A 14,216-nucleotide genomic window follows, 5' to 3' on the forward strand; every position below is an offset into this window, starting at 1 on the left:
AGATGTACAATTACTTTTATTACACGACCCCTACAACCTTACAAGAAGCTGAATGCACAAATCCCAGCTTTAACTGTTACAGCAGTCAGTTCTCAGCAATGTATAGAAAATATGCATATAAGCTATTCAAGCGACAAGGACAAATCATCAAACGAAGTTAAGGGAGTGTGCCTCATATTCATTGATATCAATAGCAGGAGGACTTTTAATCTACTGTACCTTTATGCTGTGTGGAAGCAGAGAACCGTGTATCATTCGTGTCTTAGGAGTTTAGACCTGACATTAAGAAACTGATGTCATGGGTAATCCTAGCTGACAGTACAGAATTGTTCCTCGTATTCGCTACGAAAGCAATAACACAGAGAATCAAATCCAACTACTCTAGCCCGTCGACAGCTTTGGCGCATGAGGAAGATGCATGCTAATGTATAAATGGCAAAAATTAAAGCCTGCTTCACAATGCATGCAGAAACAGCAGATAAAAGATGGGCGTTGCAGTATAAATGCAGTAGTAGGCTTGCGTGGTGCTTTCACACTGACCTACAGCTTTGTACAGATAATAATGTGATTTAAGGGTTTCTACACTGATTATTTGCTGTAATGACAGCCATACATTATATGGCAATTGAGGACTATTATAAAGTTTATTATCGTCATGAAATCTAATTTACACAAGGAGCAGCTATTTACACACAAATGGTAATTAATCTACACGGGGTGGCTATACAAAGCCAAAACAGCTATACAAAAAACTGGAAATGTCAGATTTACCGAATCATTTTTATTGCTGGGATATTTTTTAACTGTTGGGTTGTAATTAAACATGTGCTGGGCTGTTTTAACCCAAAATGCTGGTTTGTTATAACCCATTGTTCGATCAAATAGAAACATTTTCACATCTGTAATTCGGTTCATTTGGTCTGGACCAAAAGCAAAAAATGATACATTGTAACTTTTTTAGCAGATTTGGTTCCATTTCACACCACACTTATTGCTCTGATCCGCACCAGTTGAAACGAACCAAAATTCTGTAATGTTATAAGATCAACATCACTCATTGGCCACATGTATTTGAACGTATTTCCTAAACGGCTTCTCAATTGGTCAGAATCAATGTGCGGGAAATTCCAACGGAACCACCGGAAGTAAACAAAAGAAGGATAATACAGCAGACACCATGGACAGACGTCTGCGCGCTGTAATTATGTCTCCATGGTTGTTATACATAGTTTGTATAGAGCACTCTAGACAAACTGTTCATTTTCAGAATGAATCGCGGATGCGGCTTGAAAACAACGGTTTAATGCACTACAAACGGCAAAGACAAAAAAATTTCCGAAGCTCCGCCCGCACCTCCACGCAACTCCAGGTATGTCCGCGATTTTTCGTTGTGCTAATATTGCTAATAGAAACGGTCAACAAACACTTCCTCATCCGATAATGCACTGCGCAGTTGACTACAGCAGCTGGTTTAGTCCAAAATGCGCAGTACTTTTGCAGTTAGGTCGGTTCGATCTTGGATCGTGTTCTCACCAAAAACGAACCGCTCTAGAGTTCTTTTGAAAGCGTACAGAGACCACCTCTGCAAGGTGGTCTCGGTCCGCTTGTTTGGTCCGCTTTTGGTGCGCACCAGAGTTTCGATTGCTGCATTCTCACCTGCGCAAACGAACCCCACCAACTGAGCAATCGAACTCTGGTACGATTCAATCGAACTAAACAAGGCAGGTGTGAAAACCCCCTAAGTTAATTTAACAGCAGCACTGTGTTTCCTACACTATCAGAAAAAAAGGTACAAAACTTGGGTCCTTGGGTTGGTACCTCAAAGGCATACATTGGTACCTTTTGGCGCTTTTCCATTGCATAGTACCCCATGGGTCGGGTCATGTCAGCTCACTTTACTTCGGTTTGGTTAGTTATTTCATCGAGTTTAGTACCACTTCAGAGGGAGAGGGATTATAGTCGTGTTGTTATATTTGCACTGCCTACTGCTGTCTGCAAGTCTGCAAAACACTGGTATGGTGTTTCTGATTGTCAGACTGTTGATGGTTTTCACTGCTAAACGGGAGTTTGGGAACTTACAACAAAGCACAGATGACAGCAGGTTTGCTCGAGAATGACGGTGGTTTTCATGTCACGTTTTAGTATTAGCTTAGCTATATTGGACCTCAACCGAGGTGGTACTACAAAAGTATCGGGAAATGGTCATTCTGGATATTAAATAAAACATTTATTTGGCAACAGGTGACCCGCCAGCAATATTTTCTGGCTCGGATTATTTTGGAAGTCCGTTTTTTTATCAGACTATTATTATTTTACAATAACTGTTTACAAATAGGGCCCTGTGTATCATTCCTTCAGTCGACTTGCTTTTCTATGACTTATTTTTCTGATCTATTTATCTATTTATTTTCCGATCTTCTAATCAGAAAAGCTTTCATTATTATTATTTTTTTATTTTAGTTCAGGAAATAAATAATGGAAAACAAGTCGCTTTTCATGTTTTTAGTTTTGTTTTTAATTTGAAAAAAAAAAACAACAACGATGGAACGAATGATTCACGGACCCATCATATTCCACAATTATAGGCCTATTGCGGGCACAAAAAGACAAAGAAACACCAGAACAACCTTTTTTTTTTTTTTGCAATTTTTAATGTCGTTTTTCGTCTTTTAAATAGGAAATAAAGACAATGTTGCTTAACAAAAGATCAGACAGCCTACGCTAATTCAAAATGGCCCGCCATCTTCTGGCAAAAAAAAATTGGCCCGCGTCCAAAGTTACTTGCCGACCCCTGCATTAAACATTGCTTACATGTGCAACTGACCTCAAAATAGGTTTTATTTTTGCAATTTCATGCATTTGGTGTTTATACAAAGTGAGTTTTTATCAGAATCTGTGTTCATTGGAAATCGAACCTATGACCTTTGTGCTACTAATGCAATGCTCCACCAATTTAGCTGCATTCTGGCTAAAATACAACCCATTAAAGAACACTTACTCATTTAACAGTCTTTATAATAGAGAAAACATGGAAGTGTTTGGTGGGTTCTAAATTCATTCCTGTTTGGATCCTAAGGAATGAATGGGGCTAGGCTAAATGCTAAAACATTCACGACGCGCTATACAAAAATTAAATGCACACATTGAAAAAAGATAGGTATGTATTCATTTGTCTAAGTTGAGGTAAGAAGATAGTAAAATATAGAAAAACTGTGGTGTTTTCCTTTAAAGAAAAACATCTTTTGATATAGCAACTGTTTGTGATGGCTAAAACAAGCCTTTTCAAATCTGCTCCTGAAGGGTCAACGTCCTTCGGAGTTTACTCGAACATACCTGAACAAACAAATCGATGCTTTAAAGATTACTTGCAAATTAGCAGCATGTGTCTGAGAGCAGGGCTGGAAAAAACTCAGGCGCAGGAGAGCGAACCCTCCAAGAGCGAATCTGAACAGCCCTGACCTGAATATTTAGATTTATATTATAATAGTTTGGAGTCCAAACCATGCAAGATGGTCTACAGGGAGTGTTGATCCAGAACGTGTAAAACAGCTGTAGGGTGAGCAGAGATCAAAAAGTCTGGAATGACTGACTCCAGATCAGTGGGTAGAGCTGTAGTGAAGCTGAGAAATGCTCTCATGCATTATGTATGCAGGTGGAACACAAGCAGCCATGACTCAAACTGTCTGACCTGTGAGGACCCCAGCGGTACAGTGCATCGCCGGGTCACATCTCGGTAAACTACAATAGCCAGACCTCTGAACTCAGTGGACTACATCTCCCAACACCTCCACACAGACATTAGCAATAATGTGACTGACTGACTTATAAGGTGACCTGCAAGACTTTTCTCCATCCTTCACAGCCCACACCACTTTAATATAATGAAGCATCTGACATTTTCCAAAAACTTTCACACACACATAAACTTACAAAAGGACCTGTTGGTATAAACTAGATGCAAATATTGCATCATTTACTGATTTCCTCATACAGGAGAAACAGACCATTATTATTTAACTGCTTCCAGTAGTAAATATTGGTAAATAAGTTTTAGTATTGCACTTACTTTTGCAGTTGGTATTTAATGTTTAATACAATATTCTTTCAGATAACCACACTGCAAAGAAATATTTTCAAGAAAAAATTTTCTTAGTATATTTGTCTTGTTTTCAGTAAAAATATCTTCAAATTCTTAAATTAAGATGCTTTTTCTTAAAGAGCGAACAACCCAATAAAAAAAGTCTAGTTTTTAGACAAAAAATATCAAATTGTGATTTTGTGCATAAAACAAGCAAAAAATCTGGCAATGGGGTAAGCAAAAAAATCTTGAACATTTTTGTTAAACACAAAATTTAAGAAAAAAAAAGAAAAGTCAGCTTACCTCTTGGCATTTTTTTTGCTTGTTTTATGCACAAAATCACTTACATTTTATTTTAAAAAATTACAAAAATTATTTAAAAATTATTTTAAAAATTATTTGTAAGAATTTTTTTCGTGGGTCGTTTTGCTCATCAAGAATTACTTTAAGAATTTTAATATATTATTACTGAAAACAAGACAAAAATACTAAGATTTTTTTTCTTGAAAATATTTTCTTGCAGTACATGCTCTTCTTATTTTTTAACTCTTTCTCCTTTTTTAAAACATTTAAACATTTTTAAAGATTTATAGTTAACATTTATATAGAAAAAGTACAAAAACGGGAAAGGGAAAACCCTGGCTTTTTAACAAAGATTGGAAAAAAATCATATAATTTGATTTAAAAAAAAACAATTCACAAAATACGTCCTATTCCATTATCTGCAAGATTCATACATAAATATATATTAAAGCAATTTCCTCCATAATCATTATTTATTTTTTACACAGAGTGCCGTAAAATTGCTGACAACAGTCAAACATCAGGTCTCTGGAACTTTTCTTCCATTATTTCATATCCTTCCGGCCTATTACTCCATCCAAAGTTTATTAACTATTAACCTTCAGTCCGATAAATAATGCAAGTATACTGGCAGTGAGGAGCCATCGTAGAGACAAATGGACTAGCCATCATGACTTATACATACGTGTTTTGCGAGCAGAATCCTCCACAAAAAGAGAAGAGATGTCCTCGTCTACGCCCGCCTCGTTCCGGGCGATGCAGGTGTACGCACCCGTGTCCTCAAAGTGAACGTTGCTGATGTGAACCTCACTTCCATTAGCTGCAGACAATAAAAAGAAACGAGCACAAGACTCAAGTGAATTTTTCACTATCGGCATGATGGCTTCATTTACGCAAGTTCTTCTGATGGGATATAGCGAAGATGTTTTTGATAAGAGCTGAAAAATGTTTAGGGTTCTCAAGTTGTCATGTTGGGTTTAGTTTGAACATCTGACTTTGGAGAAGTGTTAGATGATGATAGTTCCCACAGGGTGCATTGTGCGAGAATGAGCCTAGATCATGACAAACATGTCAATCACCATGATGATTCAACCAGCAGGCTTTAGTGCTATATATAAATATATAAAGCTCCATCTGAATGACAGGAATCAACATAAGCTTGCAGAGAAATGTCGGTACACTCTTGAAGGTGTGAAGTCAGCTAGTGTGAAAGCGTAACTGATAAATGCTTGTGAATGTCATATGATAAATTGTTTGTAGATTTCGCAATTTCTGTTCTTGAAAACGTTCTTGATTTTTGCAGTTCTTTAGTGGTGTCAAAAGTCTCTCTTTTCTACATTTCACATTTATATGTACACTGTTAAATATTTCTGTAGAAATTACAGTATTACTGGCAGCTGTTTGACAGTAACTATATGTTATTTACTGCCAACAGTTTGTTCAAAGTTAAATCAACATTAAACATTAAAAAGTATTTATCTTTACAGAATAAAACTAAAATAACAGCCTCATGCAAAGCATTTTGGAAACCAAAATGGAAAAATACAGATAAAGGTTGATGAGGATTTCTGTTTCCCAGAATGCTTTGCATGAGGCTGTTATTTTATTGTTTTATTCTGTAAAGACAAAGACTGCCAGTAATACTGTAATTTCTACAGTAATTTTTTTACAGTGTTGTTTCCTCAATTCCACAAGCCGTTTCTCTATCTCCGCTGTAGAGCAGTCAGTTTTGCAGTCGCTATTTCAATAGGTCAGTCATTCACCTCCCTTTCTCTTTGGCTATTTTAAAAATAATGATGTACACTGTAAAAAAATCTGTAGAAATTACAGTATTACTGGGTGCCAGTAACTTACTGTAGATTTTACATTTATGTTATTTACTGGCAACATTTTGTTCAAAGGTAAATGAACATGAAACATTTTCAGACTTTATCTTCTACAGTAAGTTACTGGCAACCAGCTGCAAAATAACAGCAAATCTTTTACAGTGTAATCCAATTTAAAATCCTAAATAGCAAACATGTTTGACTTGATCGGAGGGACTCTGGCTTGCTTGCGAACACATTGGAAAGTTTAAAATCTGATCTGTAAACATCACAAATATGATAATCTGAGCGGAAACATCAGATCCAAACGAGGTCCAGGACCTGATTTTTTTCTCGTAGGATAAATCCTGTAGTGTCGGCCCAGCTTTAGTCTAAAGAATGGTTAAATGGATATGTGTTTCACCTTGAAGCGTGAGTTGTTTAGAGAGTTTTGTGGTGATGTCCATTCCGTTCTTCAGCCATGAGAGCTGTGGGTCAGGGATGCCCTCAGCGTAGCACCGCAGACTGGCTGTGACCCCTGGCTCACGTGCCTGGCTCTCAGGGTACACCCGGATAACAGGGGGCACTATGTGAATGCAGAGAAAACAACAAAAGTGAAAATAACGAAATCAAAAAAAATTTTTTTTTTTTTTTTTGAAGGCAATCGTTCTGTATAATTTTGTCTTGCATTAGTACAGCACATCTATTAATAATATGACAAAGACTTTTAAGAATCATGTAAATGCCACCGGGTCAGGTTTGTGAGGACTGCACATGACCCGAAGAACTGGAGTGCTGCTGAGTCATCGATCTTGTAAGATTAAAGGTATAGTTCGGCCAAAAACGACACTAAACCCATGATCCACCCACCCCCAAGCCGTCCGAGTTGCATATGTCCATCGTTTTTCAGACAAACACATTTTCGGATATTTTAGAAAATATTTTAGATCTTTCTGTTGATTAAATGTAATGTTACGGGGTCCAGCAACAGTCCACGACCCCCAAGTCCAAAAAAAGTGCGTCCATCCTCCACAAACCAAATCCAAACGGCTCCAGGATGACAAACAAAGGTCTTCTGTGGGCAATCCGTGCGGTGTTGTTGTGGAAGTGTCCATATTTAAAATGTTGTTGGCGTTGTGAGCTGCCTTCCGGTGGCGCCGCCATCTTAGACTCAGGAGAGAGGATTAGCGTAGTGTACGCACTTTTCTTAGTGACGTATGACACATTCGGAGGGCGGGGGCACAGAGCAGCAGCAGAGAAACTCTGTACGCTGCGTAAGCTCTCATCCTGAATGCGCATCACTCCAAAATGGCGGCGCTACCGGAAGGTAGTTTATAACGTTAATAACATTTTAAATATGGATATTTCTACAACAACACCGCACGGATTACCCACAGAAGACCTTTGTTTATCATTCTGGAGCCGTTTGGATTTAATTTATGAAGGATGGACGCACTTTTTTGGACTTGAAGGTCGTGGACTATTGCTGGACCCCGTAACATTACATTTAATGAACAGAAAGATCTAAAATATTTTCTAAAATATCCGAAAATGTGTTTGTCTGAAAAACGATGGACATATGCAACTCGGACAGCTTGGGGGTGAGTAAATCATGGGTTTAATATCGTTTTTGGCCGAACTATCCCTTTAAAAATATAGGAATTTATTACTTTGTCACAACTTGTCACCCATTTCCATCCTGTACCATCTGGATTCCTGTGCTTACTGATAGTGATCAAAGACTATTGTCACAGCCGTTTATCCAATACAGTGGGAGTTAAAGGGGGTCTTCTTCATTTACAAATCTGTTGTTTAGTTTTGATTTAGTGTTAATACTTAAACACTACATATTGCAATACAATATATTTATATTCTAGCAATGCTCTCCCACATATTTTGCTATAACTGCACTTATTTCCGTCGTTGGTATAAGTTGCGGAAAGGTGATAATTGACCATAAATACACAGTTTTACACCATCTTGCTTTTAACATTTCTCAGTCATTTCGGCGTTCCTACAGATTGAACCACTGTAGTGAATCCACCCTTACAATCTGTTAATTGAGATTCATTAATTCCATGCAATACCTCTTAAGAGAGAAATGAAATCTAGGAACAATAAATAAACCGTTGTTCTTCCCTTTAGATATCCAGTACACTATTACAACTCTCTCCCAAAAAGAAAAAAAAAGTTATATGGATAGTGGTAGCATGGGGAATCCTATTATAGCACACAAGGGGGCAGATTTAATGAAATGTTTTGCTTCAAAGAACAGGGAGTACAATTTGAGCCTTAAGCCTTTAGGGACTCGCCCGGAGTTCAACACAGTTGGAATCCAGAAATCATTTAGTGTAAAAATGGTAAGCTTAAGCTTTTTGGGATTCTAAGTTTAGCTCATGCTTAATGAGCAGATTATAATAAACAGTATACAGTAAATTGTGCGAAAGCAAAGCCAGGCTTAGAAAAAAATTCGAAAAGCATAACAAGACACATATAAAATCAATTACATCCTATTTTATTTAAATATTGCATGGTGAATAAAGTTTGAAGGTTAAGTAACTTTTGTCTATTATCTTCACACAGTTGATCCCTTACACAATCTAAGAAACATAACTTTAGTCTCATGAGCTTAACTAGAGAAAATAACCAGTTGCCATCTTTCTCATTCTTTAACCTAGAAATAATATGAAATCCTTATCGAATGGCTTTTCTTTCTGCACGTGCATGCGCGTACGCCTGAGTCTGTCCTTGTGTGTATTTTATTACCTGGGGATCGAGTTGAGATTGTCCCCAATGTGAAACACATCGGAGCTGACAGCTCTATCACAAAATTCTCACGGCCCTTGGTCTCCTCCAATCTCCTCTCTTTTATTCCTCTGGCCCCCTTTTCTTTGTTTCTCCCGTGTTGATTTTCCTGGAGAATAAGCAAGTGTTTCGGCTCGGGAGCATGTAAGTCCGCCATCAGTGAACCGGATAAATTCTCTGTGTGTATTTGTTCCTCCGTGAAATTGAGAGTAAGATTTATTAGTTTACGTTAGTCTTTGTCTCTCCCGGTGTGCCCATTACACGCAACGCGGGGACGTGCGTGTTATTTCGGCGCTATTGTGTGCGCATTGATGCTGATGAGCTTTCTTCGTTCTCAATCAAAGTTTCCTCTCGATTTCACCACCTCTGAGCCTCAGCAGGTTTCTGAGCCCATCCGACCCCTCGAATATTTCCAGCAAACGCTGCTCTGAAACATCTGTTAGCTTCTGGGGGGAAGAAGCCTTTAAAAATAGCATAACCACGGCCACAACAATTCGTATATAAAATGGCACTATTAATAATGCACCCTGACGCGCATGTAAATTCCTAAACATTATGCTTGAAGCGCCGTCTTCGTGCATGCCATATTAATGTCATGTTTTTAAATTACCATAATTTCTGAACTTTTCTTAGCAAATATTTACATATGTCATTAATGTTAAAGAATAATTCTGCACAACATGTAATTGAGTAGAATACACTATTGAAATTATAATATATATATGCAGACATATATAATACATCAGAGTTTTATTACTGTTTACCTAAGTTAAAACCCTGCCTGGGAAACAAAGCAACATCATTATACCTCCATTATTCTTAATGAGAAAGGGGCTAAGGACTAAAATATAAAGCCAAAAGGTTGAGAGTCATTTGCCGTGCACTGCGCAACAAATGAATCAACGCAGCCTGCCTCACAGGCACACAAATGCTTCAAGCTGAGCTAAAACAACATAAATGCAATAAAGGCAAAAGGCATGGAAAATTAAGTGTGAACAATATTCCTGTGGCTCTCGGTCATAAGGAAGCATAATTAGGTGAAGCGGGACCACTAGTGCTTTTGTGACTCTCAACACAAAAGGAGAACATGTGTCACCCCTAATTAATTTCACATTTCCTCTCAGCTCTGTCCATGATCAATTGCTAGGCAACCACTCTGGAGGCAGGTTCAATTGTTTTTTGTCCAATTAAAATGTGATGTTATCATTTAGGGGCCTTTGATTGGTATGTGTTACTGGGAAATGGCTGGGGAAAAAGTACCCTGTTGTAATAACGGGTTTTTTGGCTGCTAGTTTTCAGCGTTTGATACTGGGGTGGCCAAGTTTTGTGTCAGTAACATACCAACATTAACCAAAATAAACCAGAGGCGTGTTTCCCAAAGCACCATTAGCCAACTATGGACGTTATAGCCAAGTTATAGCCAAGTTTAACGTATTGTGCATTTCCCGATACCATCGTTCCAATGAACATACGCAAACTGGATTGCAAACTTGTATGGTAGGAACTAGGAATGCTCCGATCGATCAGCCGCTGATCGGCATCAGCCGATAATGCCATTAAATGACTCGATTGGTACTCGCTAAATTTGCCGTAGTGCGAGCATTTTTATAACTCGTTGCTCATGTGCGACGTGCAGATTTGGATTTCTCTCTCTGCCATAACAGAGATCTGTGTATTTTATATGAGGACGCGCTCCGGTCCTAACAGCATGATGCGTCTTCATATCCCCATCAAACAGCATATGCAACACATATCTATTGCAGACAATTGCATCCTCATGCCAAAAGTTTATTATTTGCATGCGTTTTAAAGTTTTGACCGTTTAAACTTTCATTTTCCTAATTTTCTTTGTCTGCGTACACCCGACGCGTGCACACACAGCAGCCTGTCATCAGTGGTACACATGTACAGAGCGATCTCTCTTACGTCTTAAAGCTACAGTAACCTAATTCATCCCTCAATAAATTCGTGTATGTTTAATTCATACAGTAAAGACTGTGAAGTGTTTTATTTTCATACTTTAAGAGACATAAACCTTTTTAAGGTTTTTAGGGTGTGTCATTATGATTGGTGTGGTTGAATTGGGGCGCGCAAGTGTTTGGGCGGAAGTTTGATATCGTGCCTCTGGCTCCACGGACGATTCTTTCTGCCCATATCCTGGCTCCAAACTGACATTTTTATGTAAGATGTAAGCGCTCATGGTTGGACATTTTTGGCATCAATTCATTACAATAGAAGGAAGCGCCGACACGTCGTCCATATTTTTATCAGTCTATGATGTGCACACATGCTCTAGTACACCAAAAAGTGCCCTAAGTGACACAAGGAGGAACAATTATTGAATGAAACATCAGGAAATAAAGCAAAATGAGAAAAGTCATAAAAAAGGCCCTATCTTGCACCCAGCACAATTGACTTTGTCAGTGACGCATGTATCATTCGTATTTTGCAACGGCGCACAGCGGGTTTTTCTCTACACAGATGCACGTCGGCAAACTAGGGAATGAACTTGCGCTCCCTGGGCGGTTCAGCGCAAAAAAGGAGGCGTGTTCCGGCGCAAACCATCCCTGATGCTATTTTGCAGTTTAAAAAAACAATTGCGCCACCTACCAGAAAAAAACTATTCTAAAGTCAGTGGCGCGTTGCGTTTTGTTCATTATTCTATTTTAAGGGCGCATGCTTGACCATAATGTATAGCGTTCACAACGCGCACACACTTTGCTTATCTAATCTACACAGATGCAACAGTTATTTTTGCAAATCATAAATTGTTACAATGAAAAATATTAACACATGAGATAAGGAAATCATTGTGGTGAGCATTGTGGTGATAGTTTTTATTTATTTTGTGTGGCTGCGTTAAAAAATGATCATGCAAATAACGATTCAAATATTTTCATAAGTTTGTTGTGTGGCTGTATTACATTTATTTTATGTAAGTAATTATTAAAATGTTTTCATAAGAAACCTTAATGTATGTGAACTTGATTTGTAAGGGTACTTTGGGGTTGGACTGCTTGCGTTTCTTGGCTTTCAGCGATGAGGGTGGACGCAGCGATGTCCTTTGCTGACGTCAGGTCATGTGTAGAGACAGATCCACCTCCCGTTACACGGCGTGTCCGATTTATGCTGGCAAGCTTGGGATTCCCCCGTCTCCTGACATCATTGTAGCGCTTGGCGCAACGTCCTGGGGATGCCAGCTGATGAGACAATTGTGGCTATTTCCTCTCACGCCTGTTTAACCGACGCTAATTTGGGCAGGTTTTTTCATATCCCCATACAAAACAACTTCTCTGTCTTTGACTGCTCTTACAAGAACGTCGGTCTCCTCGGCTGTGAACCGCTCCTGGCGTGCACCTGGTAAATCCGTCATAATAATAGCAACCCGCCATGGAACTTGCGCACTTGCGTTTAAAGGGAATGTTGGATGACGTTCTGATTGGTTTATTTGACGTTACGCCCAAACCACACCAATGAAAAATGAACCTACTTCAGACCAACCCCTTATTGATTTGCGCCTGGCACAAGAGTTATTTCTCCTGTCGGGAAAATAGCAACAGCACCCAAGATCCGCCCACAAAGTTACTTGCGCTTTGCGCTTCGCACTTGCGTTTCAGATCTTTAAAACAGGGCCCAGAGTCAGAAAGAGAAGTCATTAGATGCCATGTTAATTATTTACAACATTAATTAGATCTTGAATGGATTAATAAGTGAACTATATTAACCATGTTGTTCATCCAATGTGATTTGAACATTGGATTTGCATTAAAGGTACTGTTACTTTTGGGAAAAAGTCATGACTATCTAGTTATAGCTAGTTCTCCAACAATGCATGTATGGTAGTTAGCATTGTTGTACGTGATACCCACCCCAGACCAATTCAGCAATTATGGAAATGTATACTGCTGGTCATTTTAGCAGGAGCAGATGAAAGTGTGAAAAATAAGGCACCTTATATTTTTGTGCTTGGAAAATAGTTTTTTCCACTTCTTCCCTAACCTCTCTGGCTTTCTAAACAAGTCTGAATTTGTTATTTTGAGGCCTCATATAAGCTTTTACTCTGCTGTCAGGTGTGGGTTATAAGCTGCCAAGTGGGCTCAGTTGTTATGTGAAAACAAACTTTACTTACTATTCAACTTTACAAGTAAACACAGATTTTGGCTTCTTTCAGATATTAACTCTTTCCCTGAAATTGACGAGTTAACTCTTTAATTATGAGAAATTGCTTCCCTGCCAACGACGAGTTTTTCCGGCAATCCGTATTTCCGCTGGAAATCTGTATTTTCCGTCAGGTGGCGCTCTTACCCAACTTACGAAACCTGGAAGCAACCCCTTAGGGCAAACAATGTATGTTTTGAGGATCACTCTGAATCTGATCTATATCAAAAGTCGTTCACAAAAAAATGCAATTATCTCAAAATTTTGTATTTTTAAAGAAACCTACCCATATTTGAGAGGTGATAAAGAAAACAAACGAAGGTAGGATGAAACTATTTTTGAAAAGCAGAGGGTTTATGTATGATATATTTAAAGAAGAACATATTCTGAAAGGAATTAAACTTTTGTGAAAATCATAAAAAATTCTGGTGCTGGCTGGCAACTTTAAAAAAAAAAAATCTGGTGGGGAAAGAGTCAAATTTATGAAGTTTAGAAAATAAAAGACAGATGAAAGATAAATACTATTTATTTGTGGATATACTTGTATATTACGTACCATTAACCTGCAGGGTGTGCGTCTGGAAAAGCTGTTCGTATCCATCTGCGTGGCAGGTGTAGTTGCCAATGTGTGTAGTGGTAATCTTAGTGATGTATAGTGACCCATCATCTCCAAAATCCTGTAACCAACACACAAAATTACCATCAGCATGACCTTACAGAGAGAACGATATTGACAAACAGAGCTGGAAAATGTCACAAATCTGCAAACATAAGAGAGAGAGAGAGAGAGAGAGAGAGAGAGAGAGAGAGAGAGAGAGAGAGAGAGAGAGAGAGAGAGAGTATGAAGGCAGTTATAAAACAAGGTAATCAATAGGAGCAGATTGCAGAGGACATTTACATCAGTTATGCTGCAGGCCATCATTAAAGCGCTCTACACACCATTTATTTTTTACACACTGCAGTTAAAAACATAATAAAAGAGACAGACAGACTGTATCAGGTATGTAGCTATTCAGAGAACATACTTTACTTAAGTGTGCGCTACCATTTATGCGAATTATTCTCAA

General features: G+C 38.4%; 1 protein-coding gene across 3 annotated transcripts in view; it reads right to left on the reverse strand.

Moving 5' to 3' along the window:
- The window catches only part of fstl5 (follistatin-like 5), a 173,994-nt gene that overhangs the window by 44,631 nt on the left and 115,147 nt on the right, over nucleotides 1-14,216 (reverse strand). For all 3 annotated transcript variants that reach the window (XM_055177889.2, XM_055177887.2, XM_055177891.2), the window contains exons 8-10: nucleotides 13,706-13,826; nucleotides 6,611-6,772; nucleotides 5,067-5,201 (exon numbers count right to left, since the gene is read on the reverse strand). In XM_055177889.2, coding sequence (XP_055033864.1) covers nucleotides 5,067-5,201; nucleotides 6,611-6,772; nucleotides 13,706-13,826 — 418 coding nt within the window. The remainder of the gene's footprint in view (nucleotides 1-5,066; nucleotides 5,202-6,610; nucleotides 6,773-13,705; nucleotides 13,827-14,216) is intronic.

The sequence above is a fragment of the Misgurnus anguillicaudatus genome, chromosome 16, assembly GCF_027580225.2.
Source record: "Misgurnus anguillicaudatus chromosome 16, ASM2758022v2, whole genome shotgun sequence".
NCBI lineage: Eukaryota > Metazoa > Chordata > Actinopteri > Cypriniformes > Cobitidae > Misgurnus > Misgurnus anguillicaudatus.